Source organism: Bombina bombina, chromosome 4, assembly GCF_027579735.1.
Source record: "Bombina bombina isolate aBomBom1 chromosome 4, aBomBom1.pri, whole genome shotgun sequence".
In the NCBI taxonomy this organism is placed as follows: Eukaryota; Metazoa; Chordata; class Amphibia; order Anura; family Bombinatoridae; genus Bombina; species Bombina bombina.
Window position 1 is genome coordinate 480242005 of NC_069502.1, and position 26819 is coordinate 480268823.

A 26819-nucleotide genomic window follows, 5' to 3' on the forward strand; every position below is an offset into this window, starting at 1 on the left:
CTGAAGGAAGGCAATTATTATTATTATTATTATCAGGTATTTGTAGAGCGCCAACAGATTCCGCAGCGCTATCAATAGTCTCAATACTATGTTTATAAAATGTATTTAGTGTTTAATATATCTTTATACACATCGTCAAGTGTGGCCTAACTTAAATTTATTTCTTAGCTTCCAGAAATGGCTGCAAAATATTGTATACAAATGCATTTCAATCTCTTTGACATACAATGGTCAAACTATCTCAAATTTGATAAACAGTCTCCATTAACTTGCAATTTAGTTTTGTAGCATTGATTTTTAAGCCAATAACAATTGCGTTCAACACAGCAAAGGTCCATATTTATAGTAATAAATGTATAAAATATTCTACATTTATTTAGCATCTGTTTAATTTTAAAATTTCCATTCAAAAGAGAGCACACACATTCATGTAATTAAACAGAATAAGTGTTAGTACTAATTGTGATTATTGCATGTTTTCTTATTTTGAAATTTAAATAATTCTGTAGACAAAAAATCATTAGGCTCCTCCTCCATTAACTTTTCTCAATCATATTATATGGCTATGTGATAACCAGTTTAACATAGATTACATGCTAATAGTCCACATCACACACTACAGTACAGGGCACTTACATTTTCATGTCCTATTATGCTTAAAGGGACATGAAACCCACATTTTTTCTTTCATGATTTAGAAAGAAAATACAATTTTAAACATCTTTCTAATTTACTTCTATTATCTAATTTGTTTAATTTTCTTGATATTCTTTGCTGAAAAGCATATCTAGATATGCTCAGTAGCTGCTGATTGGTTGCTGCACATAGAAGCCTCGTGTGATTGGCTCACCCATGTGCATTGCTTTTTCTTCAACTAAGAATATCTAAAAAATGAAGCAAAATAAATAATATAAGTAAATTGTAATGTTGTTTAAATTTGTATTCTCTATCTGAATCATGAAAGAAAGACTTTGGGTTTAGTGGCCCTTTAACTGGAGGATACTCATTATTTAAAGTGACATTGTGGTGCAAAAAGTACATGCACTGATTTGTTAAAGCATGTTATTTTTGCAGTGCTTGCTATAGAACTCTGTTTTACTTTCACAAATTGATAAAACACACAGAAAAAGCTCTGCTCAAGACAGCAGTCCCCAAACAAATTTTTCATTGTGTGTTTAACCACTTTGTGGGTGTTAACACCGAGTTCTATAGCCAATTAGCCAATCAGCAACAGTAGTCTCACAACCCTGTTTGTTAAGCATCAGTGGTGTTCATCTTGGGCACTGCATTGTTTCCTGTCTCAGTCTGAATTTTACATATGTGTTTAAACTCTTTGCAGGGTTAGAGTAAGTGCATGTCATTTTTTGCACAACAATGTTCTTTTAACATTTTAAAAATTCCCAAGATCATTGCATGCACAAGGAAGACCGGAACTAACCTTGCTGCTACTTGTGTTAGTTGAGATAATTGATTTGGTTTGGCATATCAGTAGCCACAGTAATCAAACTAGATAAAAAGCATTTAATAAGCAGTATCTAGACATCATATCAAACTTAATTAAACAGACATTGATGCACAATCAATCATTCATGTAATTTGTTTAGATTTAAGATAGACATACCTATATTTTTGAGCTTCAGTTCCCAAGTAAAACTGTTCATATAATGAAAAGGCCTCATTTCCTTCCCAGTCCTTCAACTGGATCTTGAGAACATATCGTTGCATATTTGTCAGTTGAGAGACAAGCTCATTTCCCAGCCAGTACTCGCCAGAAGCATCACCAAATCCCTGTAAATCAAATTCTATATTTAAGTTATTTTTATTACTGATTAGGACCTTCATATCTGTGGGCACGTTCATTTTCCATGGTAGAATTCTCACCACAATTAACAACTGTTAAAATGCTGTGATATATGTCTGTTTTTGAAGTCGGTTACACATTTTTCAAGGAGCACAAACTTAGGAAAGATACTGGAATTAAAGGATTATAGTTGTCATGGATTTTTGCCAGAAGAAACATTCTTATAAATATTCCAAGATAAAAACAGATGTGGGGACATAATGAACTTGCTAGCTTAAAAAGCAAAGCTAAACATTACTTTTTAAAATAAATAAATAAACATATGAGACTTTCATAGCTGAAGTGTCAGTAACTATTGTTTGCCTGCAAATACATTGATAAATGTTTTCTTACATCCAAACCACTTTTTTTATTTTATCATAAAACAAAAAATACTTGCCTAAGTACCTACACTACACATGCTTAAAACTATAGGAGACGTATTAAATCGTACTGCAATTTTATTACAAATAAAATTTGTTATGGCAGGATGACACCTTAAAGGTTTTTGAAACCAATTTGTTTTCTTTCATGATTCCGCCATAGCATACAATTTACTTCTGTTATTACATTTGCTGAATTTTCATGATATTCTTTGTTGAAGATAATATTTAGGTAGGTAGAGTGGATGTGTCTAGAGCCCTACATGGCAAGAGTTTTTTTTTTTTTTTCACTTTTTGCAACTAGATTTTTTTTTTTTAATTTTCAAATTAAAGTTTAAATTACACTAAAGCACTAATTGAATGTCTTGATTAATTGGAGGATAAAGCCATTTTAAAAGTTTTTAGAATATATTGCAACAGTTAAAAATGGCATTTCATATTAGCTGCAGAAAAAAACTAATTTTGTTACATTTTTAAAATGTTTTTTGAATACATTTTTTTCTCTAGCTTTTGGTGTAACATCACATAATTATAAGGGGAAAATATATGTAGTAATAAAAGAGGTGCATTGCTCACAATAATGTTTTACATTCAGGAATAACAGCTTTGCAGACCGGGAAAGGTGCTGCTCTGTTCAAACAGTGGTTTGCTTTGGCTGCACAGTGTTAAGGAAAACTTAAACAGTGCAGCAAGAGCACATCACTGTTTGAAGAGAATGCCCTGATGTGGAGCAGAGGTGCAAAGTGAAAGAGCTAACAGTTCCTGCATATGTCCTGTTCTTTATGACATACTGCATTTTCTTTGATGACATCTCAGATCACAATATTTTCTACCTTGGGGCACGGCAGCAAACACTACAGTCACCTAGTGCTCTTGCAAATGTATAACATTGTTAAAAGTATTCTTGCAATACTGCTCCCATATATTGCTCCAATGTGCATGCTTCTGAGCATACCTACTTTCTTTTCAACAAAGGATACCAAGAGAACTAAATTCATTTGATAATACAAGTAAATTGAAAACGTCTCCAAAATTGGACACACTAACTGAAACATGAAAAAAACATTTGGGATTTATGTCCATTACATATTACATTTTGAGGTTAAATAATTTGGGAATTAACACCTCTCTAAAAGATGAGGTTTAACAGTGAATTATTACAATTACCAAACAAACATCATGATCTATGGGAGACTGGAGCACTTTGTGTATAGTTTACCTAAACTAGGTAGTGGGTGTGCTGGTGTGTATCATGAACTCTGTGGACCAGTTTCACCTAAATCATTACAAAGTGGGCATCAAGACAGTCTGAGTATTGGAATTTATACATTTGTAAAACTCACACATGTGATGCAATATAATTATTCATTGCAAAGTTTAACACACTAAATCTCTGTAGAAGTCCTAAACAACTATCCAGTTTTGTTGCAGCTAACAAAAAAATGTGTATAAATAAGTCAATGAATTTACTATTTTAAAGGGATGCCTTGCATGTTTTTGTATTTTTTTATTGTATTACCTGGGGGGGGGAGGGGGGAGTTAGTGCTATGGTCATTTATTCTTTTCCTATGTTTTTTTTTACCTTTTTGTACTCTTTCCATGTTCGATGGAAGTCAACACTGCCATCAAATCGTTTCTGAATCACAGTCCAGCCACCACCGCCATTTTTCATATCGCAGTAGGTCTGATAACAGAAATGAAATGTTAAATTGATATTTAACAATATAAAATCATATGATGTATTGTAGTGTGATGCGGACTTATTCTCGCATAAGCAGTCAGAATGTGAATGCCAAACAGTGTAAAGAGCTTCATACAATAATTTGTACTTAATGCATTATAAGAATTGTAGGCACTGCTCTTGTTACGGTTTAAATCTTCACAGTTGGCCGTAGCATTTTATTTTTTAAACTAGTGTTTTATCTGAGAGATAACAAGAGAAGCTAGCCTCCTCCAACATTTGTGCAATATAGGACCTTTTTTTTGTTTAAAACTTCCCACCAAATATGTAAATATTGCTGTTATCCATTTAAGTGAAAAGTGCAACCGATGAGCTTGTTTCTGAAGAATAACTTTGTGGCGTGGTTATAAATGTAAAAAAAAGAACACTGTGCCAGGAAGGAGGGCTTGGGATATTAACAAATTACTTTGCGGACCTTCAAAATAAGTATACTTTATTTTTTAGACGGTGAACATATCACTAACGTAACTAATTGTGTACACTCAGCACAATTTTAGTAAAAGAATATTGTTTACTGCCCCTTTAAACCCAGCAAATGGATAAAACACATCATCTATAGTCCAGCTCAGGAGCCCCAGTACATTGCCTGCAGAAAACAAAGATGGCCGGCGAGTTGCATCATACAGCTGTTCCTACTTATGTGGTGCAATGTACTGGGGCTTCTGAGCTGGGCTATACCTCTGTGTTTTACCTATTTGCACAGGTTAAAAGCATAGTTAGAAGCAGGGGTCAAGTCCTACAAAAAAAAAGTGTGGGATCTCACCAAGACGTCCACCCCCCATAATTAATATTGTTTTATACGCACATACACTGTATTTATATGTATATAATCTATACACTTTGGTTAATGATAGCAAATTAAATCCAACAAAGGGTTGAATGGTTGCCTTTGGGCCTGAGACTCCTCCTCTGTCACAGAGTCTCCCCCACTTAAGGTGCAATAGTCCTATTTCTGCTGAGGGGAGCTAAATAACCCCAAGCAAGCCACACAGAAATGTAAGCACCATGTGTTCCACACAGTGCGGGGTGATCACAAAGCAGGACCACTGACAGGCTTCCATTTAGTGTTTTGTAGGAAGTGTTACTTTCCATTACTAGAGGATCTCACTATCCCTCTAACCAGACTGTGCTCCAGCTCCTCCCACCACCAGCAGTAGTGTTTACTGAAGCTTCTCTGTTCTCTTTCCATGGGGGAACTTAGTCCCACCCGCAAAAATAGTACAGAAACTCCTTTTCCACGCGTTCCTGCTCGACTTGACCCCTGGTTAGAAGGGTACTCTAATGCAAAAACTAGCTGCTCAAGATAATTAAAACATGACATGTTTGTGTTAGAAACTTTTAAAACCATTCACCTTGTCTTAGATAGACTAAAATATTTTAATATCAGGAGGAAGTGTTACAGCATTTTTATTAATTAAAATAACAGTATTATTCACAACATAAAGCTGGTAATATATTTAAAAATCAAAATAACAAATCTGTTTACAGTAATAAATCATTGTAAATGTTTTCCAAATTCAAATTATGCATAGCTGCAATGCTAAAGTGTTTGTTAAAGGGACACTAAACGCAAATAGTTTCTTTAATGATTAAGATAGAGCATGCAATTTTAAGCAACTTTCTAATTTACTCCTAGTATGAATTTTTCTTCCTTCTCTTGCTATCTTTATTTAGAAAGTAGAAATGTGATGCATAGGAGCCAGACCATTTTTGGTAGAGAACCTGGGTTATGCTTGCTTATTGGTGGGTAAATGTCAGCCTCCAATAAGGAAGCGCTATCCTTGGTGCTCGACCGAAATTGGGCTGGCTGCTAAGATTTACATTCATGATTTTCAAATAAAGATAGCAAGGGAACGAAGAAAAATTGATAATAGGAGTAAATTAGAAAATTACTTAAAATTGCATGCTCTATCTGAATCATGAAATAAAAAATGTGGGTTCAGTGTCCTTTTAAGCAGCTCAGCACTTTTTAAAGCTGTGCTTCTGACAGTCTATAGTTCACAAAGCATGGCTCTCTGGAAGCCATCGATCTGCTTGGAATGGAATGGAAAAAAAAAGTACAGTGTTTGGTAGCATCTCATAGGTGAAAGCTGAACGGTGCAAACAATGGAAAAGAAAAGAGAAAAACAGGATCTTATTCTGAAACTGCCAAACTTATAGTATGCAAATCTGTGCCAACTTGCAGTGTAAATAGATACTAGTGAAAGAGCCTGTAAACTAGATTCTTTTTTCATTGAACATGTAATATACAGTATTTCATTACCTTATATATTTTATCTAGTTTAAAGAGTATTAGTTTACATATCCTTTTGAATATTGTTTAATATATTTGTCACCAGAATTAATTTATTCATTGCTTAAATCAGGTCTCTTAGCTTCCAATTGTGTGTATATATATATATATATATATATATATATATATATATATATATATGTGTGTGTATATATATGTGTGTGTATATATATATATATAGCTTAGTAGTAAAGGAGGGCACTCACAGGATTTGAAATAATCAATAAAGTTTATTTTGAATACATCAAACGTTATGCGTGAAATGTCATGGTCGACGCTTCGGCTCTTTGAATGAGCCTTCTTCAAGACTAGTTTAAATCTTTATCCGGCTAATCACCCATGCTCTTGGCTCAGTTTTTCACTTTCCGTCGGGAGCATGTCTGATTAGCCGGATAAAGATTTAAACTAGATTAGATTAGATTCGTTTTATTGTCATTGTACAAAGTAGGAAAAAAGAGACAACGAAATTATATTTGAAAATCTAACCAATCCTATACACAGATAGCACTATAATGGTAAAACTAATAGATAGCAAAAAATTCAAGTGACTTGTGCAAAAAATTTCTATACCACAAAAGTAAGTACAATGCAAGTGTAATAAAGTGCAAGTGCAAAAAAAATCAGTTCCATACAAAAAAGTATATATATGTGTAAAAAAATGTAATAAAAAATTAGTCATCTTGCACACATATGTGTACATTTGCATTATATATATGATGTGAATCATGAGTGTTTTATATGAATCATATGTGTATTTTATATTATATGTGTTATGTGAATATAAAGTGAGGTGAAAAAGAACCATTAACAGGATAATCAATAAATTAAATTAAAACCATTAATTTAGCACTTTCTTCATTATAATAAAAAGATCTAATCATCAGAAGGATAAAAAATTAAAAAAGGCTATGAGCATAAGAGAGATTTTTAAAAGTTATTATTTAGCAGAGTAATGGCTCTTGGAAAAAAACTATTCCGTAATCTAGCAGTTTTTCCTTTTAAGCTTCTATAACGTCTCCCAGATGGTAAAAGGGCAAATAGTCTGTTGCTAACATGGAAGGGATCATGAATAATTCGATAGGCCTTTAAAAGACTACGTCTGCTTTGAAGATCTTCAATGGTAGGTAACTGAGCACCTATGATATACTGGGCGGTTTTAACTACCCGTTGCAGAGCTTTGCGATCAGAATTAGTACAGTTTCCATACCATACTGTGATACAGTTGGTGATAATACTCTCAATAGTACAGCGATAAAAATTAATTAAAATCTGAGTAGATAAATTAACTTTTTTCAGTGTTCTTAAAAAATAGAGACGTTTTTGTGCTTTTTTCACTAAAGTTGAGGTGTTCAAAGACCAAGTCAAATCCTCAGAGATGTGTGTGCCCAGAAACTTGAAACTTGGTACACGTTCAACCTCAGTTCCATTTATATGAATGGGCAATTGTAAACATTGATTAGATTTCCTAAAATCAATAATAATTTCTTTAGTTTTTTTAGTGTTTAGGTCCAGGTTGTTCTCAGCACACCAAATAGCCAGTTGCCTTATTTCTTCTCTATAAGCTGATTCATCGTTGTTACTGATCTGGCCTATCACAGTGGTGTCATCAGCAAACTTGATAATACTATTGGATACATACTTAGGCAAACAGTCATGGGTAAAAAGAGAATATAGCAGTGGACTCAATACACACCCTTGTGGAACACCAGTATTAAGGGTCAGAGTAGATGAGGTGTGATTACCAATTTTTACCAATTGTGGTCTGTTTGTCAAGAAGTCCAGAATCCAGTTGCTAGTCTTGAAGAAGGCTCATTGAAAGAGCCGAAACGTTATGCATAAAGTTTGATGTATTCAAAATAAACTTTATTGATTATTTAAAATTCTGTGAGTGCCCTCCTTTACTACTAAGCTTTGTATTTGAACCTTGAGGAATGCACCCAGGTCACTATTTTGTCACAGAGGTCGGAGTGCTGGGCCACCGGCTATTTGACATTATTCTATATAAATATATATATATATATATATATATATATATACATAATAGCCCTTTACATTCAAATACCTTGTCATATACCATATACCTTTTAACCCTTATATATTTTTTATAAAATATATATATGAATATTTTTTATCAGATAGTGTATATATGAGTGTAACACTTTATGATGTATATATGTTGTGTTTGGTGACCTTTTTTTTATTTATTTATAACTCTTACACTTTACGCCAGGTCTCCACTCGGGCAAACACGACGCTCGCTAAATTTGTTTGCACTCAAATGAATGTGTTTACTTTCAACTTGTAATATACACAAGCTAGCGTGGGTGCAATATTGGTTATCACGACCTGCGCTAACAATAGCACGCCAATTGTATTCTAGCTCTATGTGTCTTTAGTACACAGTAATAATGTATTCTATTATATAGCATTACAAATAAAATACTTTATTTTACTTCACAAAATGTAGTTCTTAACGTTTTACAGGGTGTTCCGTTTGAACCCCTTCATTCCATTGATATAAAATTGTTATCTTGGAAAGTTCTATTTTTAATGGCTATTTCCTCGGCTCGAAGAGTCTCTGAGTTATCAGCCTTACATTGTGATTCTCCTTATCTGATCTTTCACTCAGACAAGGTAGTTCTGCGTACTAAACCTGGGTTCTTACCTAAGGTAGTCACTAACAGGAATATCAATCAAGAGATTGTTGTTCCATCCTTGTGTCCAAATCCTTCTTCAAAGAAGGAACGTCTTCTACACAATCTGGATGTAGTTCGTGCCCTCAAGTTCTACTTGCAGGCAACTAAGGATTTGCGACAAACGTCTTCCCTGTTTGTCGTGTACTCTGGTCAGAGGAGAGGTCATAAGGCTTCGGCTACCTCTCTCTCCTTCTGGCTTCGTAGCATAATTCGTTTAGCCTATGAGACTGCTGGACAGCAGCCTCCTGAAAGAATTACAGCTCATTCTACTAGAGCTGTGGCTTCCACTTGGGCCTTTAAGAATGAGGCCTCTGTTGAACAGATTTGCAAGGCTGCAACTTGGTCTTCGCTTCATACTTTTTCCAAATTTTACAAATTTGACACTTTTGCTTCTTCGGAGGCTATTTTTGGGAGAAAGGTTCTTCAGGCAGTGGTTCCTTCTGTATAATGAGCCTGCCTATCCCTCCCGTCATCCGTGTACTTTTGCTTTGGTATTGGTATCCCAGAAGTAATGATGACCCGTGGACTGATCACACATAACAGAAGAAAACATAATTTATGCTTACCTGATAATTCCTTTCTTCTGTTGTGTGATCAGTCCACGGCCCGCCCTGTTTTTTAAGGCAGGTAAATATTTTTTAAATTATAATCCAGTCACCACTACACCCTTGGCTTCTCCTTTCTCGTTGGTCTTTGGTCGAATGACTGGAGGTGACGTAGAGGGGAGGAGCTATATAGCAACTCTGCTGGGTGAATCCTCTTGCACTTCCTGTAGGGGAGCAGATAATATCCCAGAAGTAATGATGACCCGTGGACTGATCACACAACAGAAGAAAGGAATTTATCAGGTAAGCATAAATTATGTTTTTCTATGTTTTATTAAGAACACATTTAAACCCGACAAGATGATGATAGACCAGAATAAATTAAGAATGTTTAATAGGGAAAAAATGAACTGATAGAAATGTCTAAACACAACGTACAACTGTTTTGCACAGACCTTGATTTATAGCTCACCCTCACGTCTCTTGTTAAACTTGCTGATATATGTTACAGATTAACAGGCTCTAATGGAGAGGTCCGGAATTTCAGCAGCACTTTGGGTTACATGATATTTTTTGTAGTTTTAGACATTTCTTTCTCTTATATTCCATTTGCCCCAAAGAAAGGTGATTCTCTATAATTGTATATTCATTCCAGTACCTTTCTTTATCTAAAGCTCATGCTTTATTATATTTATTTTAGCCGATAAACACTTTGGTAAGCGCATTTTAACAATAAATAATTTATTTTCCTATGAAAAATAAGCTGACAACTATTATCATTGAATATTTGTATTAATATTAACCTTTATAAATGTTGAATATTTTTCCCACAGTGCTTTATAAGAAGGTTTAACATGCATACTGGGGTGAATTTACCATCCTTCGCAAGTAGTGAACCTGTTGATTTATCATTGACAAATCAACAGGCCCAGAACAAATCTGCAAATGGGTGCACGTTCCAAAGGTCCTGCCCAGAACCTAAGATAGAAGTAAAAAATCCAAATAGGAACAGCACCACAAAGAAAGCAATTCAGTCTTTTCTTTATTGGGACATCAAAAGATCCAACAGCACAACGTTTCGATCTATCTGACCTTAATCATGTGGTATAAAGTGAGGCCCTAACCCACTCCTTTTATCCCAAACAGGGGGAGGTGTCTGTTACCTCTACAGGTGTACAATTGACATTACCAACCATTATGATTGCACAAGAGGATTCTTGTGTAATGCAGCCCCTGCTCTTGAATAACCATTTGCGCTAGAGCAGGGAATGTCAATCATCTTGAACAAGGGAGTGTTGAGGTGATTGATCTCGCCCCTTATGAGGTATACAAGCAGTTTGTGCTTCTTACATATGTGGTAGCAGGCACACTTATGTGAACCTGCTACATATAGCTGAAAAAGCTGAAAACGCAGCCTTATACATTTACCCCACTCTATATGTTTTTATATGCAGATTTGTTCATAATAGCTTGCACCAGAGGACGAAACTATTGCAAATGTGTAGAAACCAACTGTATGGCTTAATTTTTATTGTTTGAATGATCTATATAGTAACATAGTTGCATCTAGATGATAGTAGCAGGCAAGCGAAATGCGTTAAAAAACAAGTTCTTTGTGCATATGATCTTCCATGCAATTTTTTTTAACCATAAATAAAACTTAAATTTGAACCACTAAATTAGATCTGCTTTCTGCATCCCTTATTTTAACATAAAAGCTTTTCATTGCCAATAATATTTTTTTTCCCCTCTCATGGGCTGCATGGTTATGCTAGTTTTTTAATTACAGACTCAATCAGTTTGCAGCATTCAGCTTTCAATAAACAATAAAAAAATAGTTTTCCCTCCCACAATCATATAACAACCAAAGCTAAGGGAAAATGTGAAAATTCCATAAATATTGTACATTTAATTCTGAGGCACAGTGACAAAGTTTAGCCAGATGTCATTCAGCGATTTAAACATCCTAAGCCTTTGAAGTAAAATGGCTGACAGACCTTAATCTGTGGCTTCTTCTGTACTATGTACCAATATTAGATGAGGAAGGTTAAGGACTTTGGTTCCTTGTATTTTACTGTCAATAGCAAGCCAGCATGGAACTGGTTGCTTCATACAAAGATAAATATGATGCATTGATAATATAACCAGGGATTTAAGTTGTTTTGTTTTTCATGGCTACAAATTCATTAATAGAGTATCTTTGCCCCATTATTGCTAAAGTCATTTTTATTGATAAGCAATTGACTCAAGAAAAGAAAGACGCTGGGTGTGAATACTTTGATGCCTTTTCAGCAATAGTAAAGAGTTCAGAAAATGTTAAGTGCTTCAAATGTGTTGGATGCTAATAATAAAGTTAAGCTCATAATATAATAAAAATCTAAATATTCTACATGAAATAATGTAGCGGCTGCAAATAGGTATCCTAATCTTAAAGGGACATTAAATACTTCTCACTGTTGTTTAAAAAGAAATTGTGCATGTCCCGAGAGACTAGAAAGCAAATTCTATAACCTTTAAAATGTTTAAAAAACGCTGCAAACTGAGTTAATCAATGTCCCTTTAAATAAAGCTAGCCTCAATTAAAGTACATAGTGCTACATGGAATTTTGGATATTTTATGTTAAATTTATTTTAAAAACAATAATCATTTTTAAGTGTATTCTCGTTATGATGTAAAACTGCATTGAAATCTTTGTAGAAGAAAATCAAACAGGATGAAATGCATGTTCATACAGTTAAACACTATACCACTATAGATGCTTGTGGCAAGGCAATGTGCACTTAGATAAAATCTGTATAGTTCATAGGGGATCTAAAATGTAGAAAGTGAGAGGTCTTGCAGTAATAAACAAATGTGGGTAACAAAGAGCATTTTAGATTTTTTGTTTCTATATCTTAAAGATGCCTACAGGGGCCCCCATCTTTCTAATACACAGAGTTGTTTTTAAATATATTAAGAAATGGCTACGAGAATAACACGATTGTTGTGCTGAAATTATGATACAAAGAGAGGACAACATATTTTGAAAAACAGGTTAATCTTGGAAAAATACTAGTGAGACCTACAGCCTTTATTTAAAGTGAAATAATGTTAGTGACCCAGGGATCCTGAACTGCACCATGCCTTCTAAAATCGAATCAATCTACCCCTACCAGAGAATCCTCTGGACAGGGGGCCATCCCTTCATGCAGATTTCTGATTGGAAATTGGCTTTTGATTTGTTTATTCTTAGACCAGAGTCAGACTTCTGATTGGAAGAGGACTACTGATCTCTGGCAGAGCAAAAGGAACGAACACAATTAGTTTGCTTATATTTTCCCTTAGACTTCTTGTCCTGAGGAAGAAAAGCTAATTTTACCCCAAGGTAACAGTTTTAAGGATAGAGTCTAACTCTGATCCAAAATGCAATTTACCCTCTAAGGGAATTGACAAAGTCTATTTGTAGAGACCATATCAGCTGACCAGGATTTAACCCATAAAGCTCTCCTTAGCAGAACAGCAATGGACATATTTTTAACATCAATTTTAATGATGTCAAAAACTGCATTGCACATGAAATCATCAGACATCTTAAGGACCTTAATGCAGATACGGTATTCTCAGATGACTGTTCCGGAAGCATCTGAGAAAGAGAATCGCACCAAAAGGATGCTGCAGTGGCCACACAGGTGATTGCAACTGCTGGTCTAAACTGAAGAAAATAATTTCCTTAGAAAAAAAAAAAGATTTGTGGTCCATTATATCCTTAAATGAGGAACTATCCTCCATGGAGAGAGTTGTGCATTTTTCTAGAGTGAAAATAGCTCCATCCACCTTAGGTACCACCTCCCAGGCTGTCAAATTATTTTCTGAAAGAGGATACATCTTCTTGAACATGTTAGAAGTATAAGGAATGGCTGGTCTCTTCCATTCTTTAGCAATATAGTCTGTAACCAAGTTTGGAGCTTCAAATGCCTTAGAAACTTTTAGCAGAGTTTTGAAAACAGGATCCAACTTATTTACATGTTTTGGAATTTCTGTATTCTGTTCTGAAATTTCTAAGGTGTTCAGTACTTCCTGTAGAAGGAAACATATATGATCCACTCTAAATCTGAATGTGGAATTAGGCTCTGTTTCAGTTACTGGTTGAGGATCATCTGAGGATATTTCCCCCTCAGAAGACTCAGAAAGCGACTCGTCAGAGGTTTGTAAACTAGGTGACAACAGAGCTAAATGCTCAGCCCCCTGTTAGTGACAGGGAGGATGAGGTAAATGCCAGATTTGTTTGCGCTTCCTTGGTCTGGGAATCGCCGCTAACAGCTCTGTCATAGTTTTTAGGTATTTTTAAACTCAGGTAAAAAAATGAGTGTTATCCCCTTGATTTATATAGACAGGAATGGGCGTTAAATGTCTGCCACGCAAACTAACGGAATCATAACTTGAACATCGGAAATGTTCACAATTAGCACATAGCTGATTAATTTGGTCAACTTGAAAAGTTTTGCAAAACAAACAGGGAAAATAAACAGCATTTGTTTCCGGAGCTGCATTATAATCCCTGGAGGTTTACTCTAATGGGTCAGGCATATTAATTGAGGGTATAGAAATGACTGACAAAAAATATGCAAAACAGAGTATCTATTGAAGTACAGTATTAATACACAATGTAGCGAACAATTATATTAATTAAAAAAATACAAGGAACACCCTTAAAGGGCCACTAAACCCAAAATCTTTCTTTCATGATTCAGATAGAACATACAAATTTAAAAAACATTACAATTTACTTCTATTATTTATTTTGCTTAATTTTTTAGATATCCTTATTTGAAGAAAAAGCAATGCACATGGTGAGCCAATCACATGAGGCTTCTATGTGCAGCAACCAATCAGCAGCTACTGAGCATATCTAGATATGCTTTTCAGCAAAGAATATCAAGAGAATAAAACAAATTAGGTAATAGAAGTAAATTAGAAAGATGTTTAAAATTGCATTCTCTTTCTAAATCATGATAGAAAAAATGTGGGTTTCATGTCCCTTTAAATACACCTAAAAACCCATATAAAAAATTATGTTCACCTTTCCCACCCACCGCAGCTTTTATGAGGGTACTCATAACCTCCTGGGCAAGGAAGGGTTACATTTCAGACTAGCAGTGGAGAGAAAAATCTTCAGAGAAGGAATCAGTAGCTTCCAGAGTGGTGGAGATGAAGAGAAAGGGCACCAAAGGGGAGGGAACGTGGCTAAACACCTTAACGATGTACAGGCAACGGTTCTCTTGAAGAGACAGTAAGCAATTTTGAAATAAAATAAATTTCTGAGGGGGAAAAAAACATAAGAGAGATACTAGGGGGAATCTAGAGAATAATGTGGGGAATTTTGGATACCAATTTCCTAAATTTTAGGTGTTAAGTACATAGATAAAGTGCCAAGTAAATGGGCCAATACCCCAAACTATGTAGTACCTATATAATAGAGTACCAGTGATAATTATTGGGCTATTTGAAAACAGAATGGGTAAAGAACCCACTGAGAGAGAATACATGTATAGCACTCTAGAGTCCTATAACAGAATAAGTTATAATGTTATCAAGGTATAATAGACAACAGATAAACCCTGTTGCGAAGAGAGGGAAGAAGATCCTCTTTAAAATATAACTTTTAATAATTAACTTAAAATATAAAGGGAAAATAGTTAAAAACACACACTTTAGTATAACTCTTCATATGTTAGTATTCACATATAAATGACTTGGATTATATAACACGGTGAGAGGGTGAATATTGGTTGTTATCAGTGTGGTGGTAAGTGTTAGGTTATAACTTTAACCGAAAAGGTTACAACCGTTGCAATACCAGCATAGATTGATTGATGTGTTTATCTTGCCATGAGGCTGAATACAAATTGTATTTTATAATATTAGGAGTGTTAAGTTGTAACCCTTGTTTCAGTAGGTTTGACAAGACAGTGATACAATAGTTACAATTTGGATGCTAGCAAGTATAGGAAGCTATAATTTTATGCACTGTTACTGTGTACAGCCTGCTCTATGATTAATACTCTGGTTAATCAAAGGTTCATTTAAAAAATTAAATGGCTGTAAATGACAGATGGTGTGATCCCCTGCTGACTACTAAGGTAAATGCCAGTCTTATAGTTTATAAGAGACATAAGCTAATGATAGTTTCCTCATGAGTTATAGAGAGGCACTAATATCAGAATGATACTTAAATAAAGTTGTATGTGCACAGTCTAAAAAACGTTAGTACTAATGGTGCTGTGAACAGCTAATGAGTATTGTAAGTTTGCCTTCAGTATGGCTGTTCATTAGACTTTAACCATTAGCTGATAGTGTTAGTTAATAAAATTTGCATTATAAGTGGTAGAGTGTCACTTATATCAAGATGATGCTTGTATAAATCAATATGTGTATAAACTGAGGAGTGTTCATTATTTTAGTGCTTGTGATAGCTTCTAGGTATTTTAGACTTGCCTTGCTATATAAGCATTAACCCCTTAATGACCACAGCACTTTTCCATTTTCTGACCGTTTGGGACCAAGGCTATTTTTACATTTCTGCAGTGTTTGTGTTTAGCTGTAATTTTCCTCTTACTCATTTACTGTACCCACACATATTATATACCGTTTTTCTCGCCATTAAATGGACTTTCTAAAGATACCATTATTTTCATCATATCTTATAATTTACTATAAAAAAAATATAAAATATGAGGAAAAAATGGAAAAAAACACACTTTTTCTAACTTTGACCCCCAAAATCTGTTACACATCTGCAACCACCAAAAAACACTCATGCTAAATAGTTTCCAAATTTTGTCCTGAGTTTAGAAATACCCAATGTTTACATGTTCTTTGCTTTTTTTTTGCAAGTTATAGGGCAATAAATACAAGAAGCACTTTGCTATTTCCAAACCACTTTTTTTCAAACTTAGCGCTAGTTACATTGGAACACTGATATCTTCCAGGAATCCCTGAATATCCCTTGACATGTATATATTTTTTTTTAGAAGACATCCCAAAGTATTGATCTAGGCCCATTTTGGTATATTTCATGCCACCATTTCACCGCCAAATGCGATCAAATAAAAAAAATTGTTCACTTTTTCACACATTTTGTTACAAACTTTAGGTTTCTCACTGAATTTATTTACAAACAGCTCGTGCAATTATGGCACAAATGGTTGTAAATGCTTCTCTGCAATCCCCTTTTTTCATAAATAGCAGACATATATGGATTTGGTGTTGCTTTTTGGTAATTAGAAGGCCGCTAAATGCCACTGCGCACCACACGTGTATTATGCCCAGCAATGAAGGGGTTAATTAGGGAGCATGTAGGGAGCTTGTAGGGTTAATTTTAGCTTTATTGTAGTGTAGTAGACAACCCTAAGTATTGATCTAGGCCCATTTTGGTATATTTCATGCCACCATTTCAACGCCAAATGCGATTAAATAAAAAAAAAAGTAAAATTTTTCACAATTTTAGGTTTCTCACTGAAATCATTTACAAACAGCTTGTGCAATTATGGCACAAATGGTTGTAAATGCTTCTCTGGGATCCCCTTTGTTGAGAAATAGCAGACATATATGGCTTTGGCGTTGCTTTTTGGTAATTAGAAGGCCGCTAAATGCCGCTGCGCATCACACGTGTATTATGGCTAGCAGTGAAGGGGTTAATTAGGTAGCATGTAGGGAGCTTGCAGGGTTAATTTTAGCTTTAGTGTAGAGATCAGCCTCCCACCTGACACATTACACCCCCTGATCCCTCCCAAACAGCTCTCTTCCCTCCCCCACCCCACAATTGTCCCCGCCATGTTAAGTACTGGCAGAAAGTCTGCCAGTACTAAAAAAAAAAGCTATCCTTGATAAAACATAAATAAAAAAAAATGCATATTTACATATGCTGCTCTGGAGGATCCCCCCTTAGCCCCCAACCTCCCTGATACCCCCCAAACAGCTCTTTACCCATCCCCCTCTAACTTATTAGTAGCCATCTTTGGTACTGGCAGCTGTCTGCCAGTACCCAGTTTATAGTAAAACATTTTTTTAAAATAATTTTCTGTAGTGTAGCTTGCCCCCCCCCAAAAGACCAACCCACCACCCCTCCCAGATCTCTTAGATCGATATATATATATATTTGGCAATCACTGCCACTTTTCCCCCATAAATGTTCTGTAGTGTAGCGGTTCCCACCCGCTTCCTACCCCCCCCCCCCCCCGCGCGCGCGCACCCGGCGTTCCCGCCCACGAGCCCGCCCCCCGCCACATCATACGGCCCATCGATGGCCGCCCACCCGCCTCCCAGACTGGCTCCCACCCACCAACGAAACCGGCCATCGATGTCCGGTACAGAGAGGGCCACAGAGTGGCTCTCTCTGCATCGGATGGCCAAGGGGGGTTATTGCAGGATGCCTCGATGTTGAGGCATCACTGCAATAACCGGAAAGCAGCTGGAAGCGAGCAGGATCGCTTCCAGCTGCTTTCCAGACCAAGGACGTACGCCACACGTACTCGGTCATTAAGTGTATTTTTTTAGAGGACGTGTGGCGTACGTCCTTGGTCGTTAAGGGGTTAAAGGGACACTGTACCCAAAAAATTTATTGCGTGATTCAGATTGAGCATGAAATTTTAAGCAACTTTCTAATTTACTCTTATTATCAATTTTTCTTCATTCTCTTGGTATCTTTATTTGAAATGCAAGAATGTAAGTTTAGATGCCGGCCCATTTTTGGTGAACAACCTGGGTTGTCCTTGCTGATAGGTAGATAAATTCATCAACCAATAAAAAAGTGCTGTCCAGAGTACTGAAACCAAAAAAAAGCTCAGATGCCTTCTTTTTCAAATAATGATAGCAAGAGAAAGAAGAAAAATTGATAATAGGAGTAAATTAGAAAGTTGCTTAAAATTGCATGCTCTTTCTGAATTACAAAAGAAAAAATTTGGGTTCAGTGTCCCTTGCGGTTATATAAATCAATATGATTATAAACTGAGGAGCGTTCGTTATTTTAGTGCTTTTGATAGCTTCTAGGTATTTTAAACTTGCCTTAGATATGGCTATATATTAACCAAGCATTGGAGTAGCACAGATTTTGATATAATTGCTAGATCAGCTTTACCACTGTGGTTAGAACAGCACTGGCTTGGTTTTACTTAGCCTGCCTATAGTCATGAATACTTAAAGTGAAGGTAAATTTGGATGAATTAGTGCCTGGTTTTTAATAAACCTATTAAAAACAAGGGAACTTTAATTATACACATATTGATTTATACAAGCATCATCTTGATATAAGTGACACTCTACCACTTATAATGCAAATTTTATTAACTAACACTATCAGCTAATGGTTAAAGTCTAATGAATAGCCATACTGAAGGCAAACTTACAATACTTATTAGCTGTTCACAGCACCATTAGTACTAACGTTTTTTAGACTGTGCACATACAACTTTATTTAAGTATCATTCTGATATTAGTGCCTCTCTATAACTCATGAGGAAACTATTATTAGCTTATGTCTCTTATAAACTATAAGACTGGCATTTACCTTAGTAGTCAGCAGGGGATCACACTGTCATTTACAGCCATTTAATTTTTTAAAGAAACCTTTGATTAACCAGAGTATTAATCATAGAGCAGGCTGTACACAGTAAGCATAAAATTATAGCTTCCTACACTTGCTAGCATCCAAATTGTAACTATTATATCACTGTCTCATCAAACCTACTGAAACAAGGGTTACAACTTAACACTCCTAATTTTATTGAATATAATTTGTATTCAGCCTCATGGCAAGATAAACACATCAATCTATGCTGGTATTGCAATGGTTGTAACCTTTTCGGTTAAAGCCGAGGGAATCCTAAGTTATAACCTAAGACTTACAGCCACACTGATAACAACCAATATTCACCCTCTCACCGCTTTATATAATCCGAGTCATTTATATGTGAATACTAACATATGAAGAGTTATACTAAAGTGTGTGTTTTTAACTATTTTCCCTTTATATTTTAAGTTAATTATTAAAAGTTATATTTTAAAGAGGATCTTCTTCCCTCTCTTCGCAGCAGGGTTTATCTGTTGTCTGTTATACCTTGATAACATTATAACTTATTCTGTTATACGACTCTAGAGTGCAATACATGTATTCTCTCTCAGTGGGTTCTTTACCCATTCTGTTTTCAAATAGCCCAATAATTATCACTGGTACTCTATTATATAGGTACTACATAGTTTGGGGTATTGGCCCATTTACTTGGCACTTTATCTATGTTATATAATCCGAGTCATTTATATGTGAATACTAACATATGAAGAGTTATACTAAAGTGTGTGTTTTTAACTATTTTCCCTTTTTATTTTAAGTTAACTATTAAACGTTATATTTTAAAGAGGATCTTCTTCCCTCTCTTCGCAGCAGGGTTTATCTGTTGTCTGTTATACCTTGATAGCATTATAACATATTTTGTTATAGGACTCTAGAGTGCTATACATGTATTCTCTCTCAGTGGGTTCTTTACCCATTCTGTTTTCAAATTTGAATTCAATTCACAGCACCATCACTTCCTATAGCTTATTACTCCATAAGGAAATTGCTAGATAAAGAGATTAGAGGCCATATTCCATGTTAAGTAGTGCCATTGGTTTTGTTTCCACTGAATACAATTATTGGGCTATGTGTGGTGTCTGAGTCACTAACCTTGACTGCAGAACCCCTCCACTGATCTTACCAGCTTGCTGAGGCCTTTCTCCCTCACAGAATGCTGATGTAGTAGAGAGCCCATCCAGTGCAAATAAAGATACTGCAGAGGATATTGGCGGATATACCAGTAACCCCCTTGGTGGAGGCTAAGAGATGGGGTCCCCACGATGCCAAAGGGCAGTTATGGCTGAGAGATTTACCCGTGAGAGTACTGACATGTCATAAGAGAGGTATTCCTTTACTTACTAACTCATGCCTTGTGAATCTTCATTGAGTGAAACTGGAAGAGGGGTACAGTCTCAAGTCAGGTCTGAGCTCCCAATAATATTAATTTTTAATAATAATAAATTTGAAAATAACAAAATCTTGATTGCAGAGCACCTCACTCAACCTCTGACCTTGGAGTTCAAGAACTAACTGGAGAGTGAGTGGAGATGGGAGGGATTAAAAGCTCTTGTGAGCGTTCTTGAACTCCACCTGGTAGCGGGAAGTATATCCCACAATTATGGACACCGATGGACTCTCCTCATCTTACGAAAGAAAATAAAAAAGCATTGCAATATACTATCATAATTGTTCCAGCTTTTGTAATCAACCTCTAAGAAGTGTGCTAGTCCCGCTTCCTCCTATAGATGCTGGAGTGCCTAGTTTATTCCCTGTATTTAAGTATGGGGAAATTAAGCTCACATCACATGCTTATTTACATTTTTCCTAATTGGTCACAGCAAAAAAAAGACAAAAAACACAAATTCCAGCTATTTTGATTTACAAAATTGTCTAAATTGTGCTAACAAAATACCACTATTAAATCATTTTAAAATATTTCTTTTAAATACAGTTATAAATTGCTGATATATGTTATGAATTTAATGTGATTTTTTTAACTGTTTATTTGCCAAAACATTTTGGTAACTCTTTATTTGTCATAGTTCTGTATACAAAAATAGACATGGACAATATGATTCTGTTCACTTGCCTCCCATAAGTCTAATGGGAATTGTTAGTCCTTTTGTGCAAGAAACACGTTACAAAAATAAACCAGCAGCAAAGATTGTAGTGTTACTCTCCTCTGATCACAGCCATCACATTACAAACTGTCTGTGCACATCAGGAGATGATGTATAAACAACTAATGAAATGTTACACTTCTAATTTCAAATAAAACAAAGTAACAAGACTTGCCACCCATTAAGATGGAGGTCTAATCAGCAAGTTTAAAATCATTTCAAATTATACTATACAGCTCTTGTTTTAAATGGACATCGAAACCAAATCTTTTCTTTCATGATTCAGACAGATCAAACAATTTTAAGCAACTTTCTTATTTACTTCTATTATCAAATTTGCTTTGCTCTTACGTTAGTCTTTGTTGAAGAGATACTTAGGTAGGTAGCGTGCACATCTGGAACACTGCATGGCAGGAAATAGTGCTGCCATCTAGTGCTCTTGCTAATGTATAACATTGTTGCAAAACTGTTACCATATAGTTCTGCAAACTTGGGCCCATTCCTGAGCTTACCTTCATGCTTTTCAACAAAGGATAACAAGAAAAGAAGAACAATTCATAATAGAAGTAACTTAGAAAGTTGTTTAAAATGGTGTGTTCTATCTGAATCATGAAATAAAAATGTTGGGTTTATTTCCCTTTATATTGAAGATCATAAAGGCAAAACTAGATATCTATATTGAGTAAATATAAAATAGACATTTAGAGCAGGGGTATTTAATTATGGCTGGCAGCACTTCTGAAATACTCGCAGCTCAGCTGTGTTTAAAGAGACACAAAACACTTTGCATGTACTGTTGTCCTGCAACAGATTAACATATATTAGCAGTCGAGTGTGGAAACATTCCAAATACATTACAGAATGTTTAGCAGCTTAAACGCGTTAGTCGGTTTCTTCCTGAGTAACACTTTGCAATGGATTGTGCCAGTATGAATGTCTTGTGTTTTTAAACTGATGGAAGAAATAAAATGTGTAAAGGTGATAAATGTAAATTGGAAAGTTGTTTAAAAGTACATGCCCTATCTGAATCATTAAAGTTTAATTTGGACTTTACTGTCCCTTTAACAAAGTTTATATATAATTGTTTATAGAAACAATTGCAAAACATTATAGTTTTTTTTTTACAAACACATTTGGAGGCAGAAAAGACATTTTTTTTCAGTTGTACAAAATGTATCCTATACACAAGGAATACATAACTTCTATTATTGTTATTTTTGCAGTGAAATGTAAGCAAACTTTATAAATAGTTGTATTATAAAGACATTTTGTTTTTAGCTCATTTTTGTTTTGCTTTTATCCTTGAATCCTGTTTATAAATATTTTATAAGTGTATATATCACAATTATGGCATGTATTATAAAACTAAGAACACAGTGTTTAAAATGACTGTAGTAATAATGTGACTGAGAACACAGTGTACTAAAGATAGGACATCCAGTCAATTTACCAGTCTACATAATTTGTAGGAGACTATCTTTAAAAATAAAAATAACTCTAAATGTGTCTGTTTTTTTGTTTACTTTAAAGTGAATGTAAACTTAGCAAGCCGTGAAAACGGCATTCTATAGACTTTTAAACATTACCATAAGTTTAATTCATGAAATTGTTTAAATTGATGTATTTTCTTACATTTTTATCTTTTAACTGCACCGCCGATAAGCGCAGCTCTCCCCTCCGCCATACTGTCTAATTGATTGACAGATGACGATTCTTCAAACAACTAATCATGATTCCCCCCCCCCCCCCCCCCTGGGGTGTTCAGCCCCTTTGCATAAATATCACGGCCCGGGGTAAACTATGATTAGTTTGTTTGAAGCATCGTCATCTGTCAATCAATTAGACAGTATGGCGGCGCTTATTGGCAGTTCAGTTAAAAGATAAAAATGTAAGAAAATACATAAATTTAAAAAAATGTAATGAATTAAAGTTATGCTAATTTTTTTAAAGCATTCGCTTTAAGCTGCACTGCCTTTTTTAACACATAAATGGACACCCTTTAACCCCCCCCAGCATACTTAGCTAGTAATTGGCACAATAAAGTGCATGTTTCGTACATCACTGTCAGTACCTTGTTTAGGCTTTGCAATCAGTTCTGGGCAAACAGAGAAGGTGCCCATCTTGGGAAAACAATGTGAGAATGTAATCAGCATAGAAGTTTAGTTTCCAAAAAATAGTTGTAAAGTTATTTCTACTGAAATCATTTCTACTGAGTTTTATTTTAGTTTCTACTACTTCTTCGAGAACAAATATTAAAGCCTAGTCTTGTTTCAATAATTTGAACATCATATTAATTACCTATTCTGCAAATAACCAAAAACCACTAAATCACTTAAAGCAAAGAAGAGAATAATTTTTTTATTTTATTTTCTGGGTAAGAGACTTCACGACTTGACATGCATAGAAATCTATTTTTGGTATTTACTAAAACTATTTGCATAAAGCGATATAAAACTCAAATTGATATTACTATAACATGATCAGTTATGCATAGTGCAAAACCTGCTTTTGCTGTCATTTGACTTGTTTTTTACACTACTCCCAAGAGAAGCTAAAGTGCAGATAGAGATCTATGTCTGGCTGTCTGTACAATATAAAAAAGTCAATGGCTCTTAAAGTAAAAAAAAAAAGTGTGTGACATTTCTGTTTTAGAATTTTTGTCATCTTTTAAATAGCACCAGCTGAGAAAGGGAATGGGAAACTCAAATAATGTCCAGTGCTTCTTCTTATTGTATAGTATTGTTTTGAATGTACCATGTACAGTGTGCGCCACTTGCCTTCACTGACTGATGAGTTTTACATGTGCCATTCCTCTCTAAGCAGACTTAAAGGGACACTAAACCCAATTTTTTTCTTTCATGATTCAGATAGAGCATGCAATTTTAAACAACTTTCTAAATTGGTGGCGACATTTAGCAAACCAATAAACAAGCATAACCCAGGTCCTGAACCAAAAATGGGCCGGCTCCCAAGCGTTACTTTCCTGCTTTTTAAATAAAGATAGCAAGAGAACGAAGAATAATTGATAACAGGAGTAAATTAGAAAGTTGCTTAAAATTGCATGTGCTACCTGAATCATGAAAGAAAACATTTGGGTTTAGTATCCCTTTCAATATGATACAAAGCCAGTTTATATACTCTCAATAATCTCCCTTCTTGCCCAGATAACAGATAGTTCATTAATATCAGCTATTCAGTTTGTATTGCATTGTTTGGATACTGCAAATACCCTACTGTATGTACTCTGATAATACAGCGGATAAAAGCTTGGCAGACCACTACTGTAACTGTTAGGACTGCATATAACAACATTTAAATACGATGCATGTTTATCATTCATATCCAGGAACAACTACCGATTCTGCTTACCTTGACTTGGTCTGTGGTATTGAGTAAAGTTAGTGTGTAGATGCCACTTGCAGTGAATCCTGCTTTATACGCTTCTGCACAGTCTTTGAAAGTTATTTGTTCTTCTTTTGCTACAAAAGTGGACTTTGGAGCTGAAACAAACAGTACATAAAAAATCATTGTCTTTTTACAAAGAGCAATGCTTTAATAAGCTTACATCATTTATATACAACAGATAAACACATTTATTAATTCCAATTAAAAGTAATTTCTCTTCAAATAGGACAAATAAACAAAACATAAATAGGTTTATACACTGTCATAGAAAAAAAACACATTCATTTGTGCAGTATATCTACACTGTGATCTTGTTTTAATAAAGAAAATATTTCTAATGCTAAATAACAGGAAATACAGTATTAGACAAATATTATGTGAATAGCCTATTTTGGCACACACACATATTAGAGATAAAACTATCATAGTTAAAGTGAGGTATCTAATAGTAATTTAACATTTAACAAATGTTTATAAATCAAAATAATGTAACATTAGGGTTGATTTAGGGTGGTCTGGTTTCTAATTGGTCGTATTGTTGGACATGGTACATGCATCTAAATGTGTGTATATATATATATATATATATATATATATATATATATATATATATATATATATATATATATATATATATATATATATATATATATATGTTTATATGTGTATGTGTGTGTACATATGTATTTATATGTGTCTATATTTATTTAGATATATATATATCCATACACATATAAACACATATGTATATATATATATATATATATATATATATATATATATATATATATATATATATATATATATATACACACACACACACACACACACACACACAGACACAGAGAGAAACACACTCACAGGAACGAATAACCGGCTCAATACCAGAGAGGAATTGCCTGGCATTTTGGTGCTGGACTGACCGTAATAGGCAGGATCAGACTGATATGCTACAGCAGTGCTTTCCAAACTGTGTGTCGGGACACACTAGTGTGTCGGCAGCAGTGTGTAGGTGTGTCCCTGCTTTAGCACAATTTTTTTTTTTTGGTTTCTGACTTTCCGCCTGCCTGCTATGCATACCACATGGTTGACACATGATTGATACCTAGTGGGTCACAGATCATCTTAACCAATTGGCGCAGCTCAGTGGGAACTGAAAGTATTCCCATTGGCGGCTTTGGCGGCACATTGGCTCCTGACTGCACGTGTAGTCTCCTTAATTGGCTTGTGACTGCATGTGTAGTCAGTTAGTGGGACAGCAGTGTGTTTGCAGCACGGGCAGTAGTCAGTAGGGCTCACGGAGCTCTGAGGGCGGCAGCTTAAACGCTGAGCTGAAGTCAGAGGAGTTTTTTTGCAGCTAGCTCCCAGTAGTGCATTGCTGCTCCTGCTCTTGATATATGGATAGGAAGTGGAAGCTTAAAAATGCTTGATTATGAAATGCGAGTGTCCTTATCTAATATTTCACCAAATATTCAGAAATTGTGTTCATCCCATCAACCTCATAAATCCCATTAAAATAGTAAGTAGCTATTGGTGTTATTAAACTTTTTTTTAATTCTTGCACATACTTACTGTTACTTGTAAATACATATTATTATTATATAATTTATGTATGTGTCCGAATATTTTAAAACAAGTTAGTTTAACCTCCTTTTTGCTAGTAGAACTGAATTAATTACTGTGTCGCGAAATGATGTAGGTCTAAAAAGTGTGTCACCAACATGAAAAGTTTGGAAAGCTCTGTGCTACAGGAAAGTAACAATATAAGAAATAACAATGGTATTGAGCCGTTTGTTCGTTCCTGTGAGTGTGCTTTTTCTTTGTGTGTATTTAGTCTCCCTATGTGAAAAAGGGGAAATCAGATGTGGACTCCTTGCTCAGAGTACTTAGAGGAGTATGGCTACACCTCACTGACGAGGCCCAATGAAGGCCGAAACAAGCGTCTGGGGTTGATGTCTTCCTTGTTCAGAGAGGAATTGCCTGGTATTTCGGCGCTGGACTGACCATAATAGGCAGGATCAGACTGATATGCTACAGGAAAGTTCTACTCTGTGAAAAGCATTATTGGGCTAAAAGAAGCTGCACTCAGGTGGTAAATCGCCATAGAACAGGCTAACAATGGTATTGAGACGGTTGTTCGTTCCTGTGAGTGTGCTTTTTCTCTGTGTGTGTGTGTGTGTGTATATATATATATATATATATATAT

General features: G+C 35.1%; 2 protein-coding genes across 2 annotated transcripts in view; one reads left to right on the top strand and one right to left on the bottom strand.

Moving 5' to 3' along the window:
- Positions 1-26819, top strand: part of MCPH1 (microcephalin 1) — a 1050284-nt gene that overhangs the window by 768577 nt on the left and 254888 nt on the right. The window lies entirely within an intron of this gene.
- ANGPT2 (angiopoietin 2) overlaps positions 1-26819 on the bottom strand; it is an 84706-nt gene that overhangs the window by 11707 nt on the left and 46180 nt on the right. The window contains exons 5-7 of the mRNA XM_053710371.1: positions 24578-24708; positions 3806-3907; positions 1622-1788 (exon numbers count right to left, since the gene is read on the bottom strand). Of these exons, the coding sequence (XP_053566346.1) occupies positions 1622-1788; positions 3806-3907; positions 24578-24708 (400 nt within the window). The remainder of the gene's footprint in view (positions 1-1621; positions 1789-3805; positions 3908-24577; positions 24709-26819) is intronic.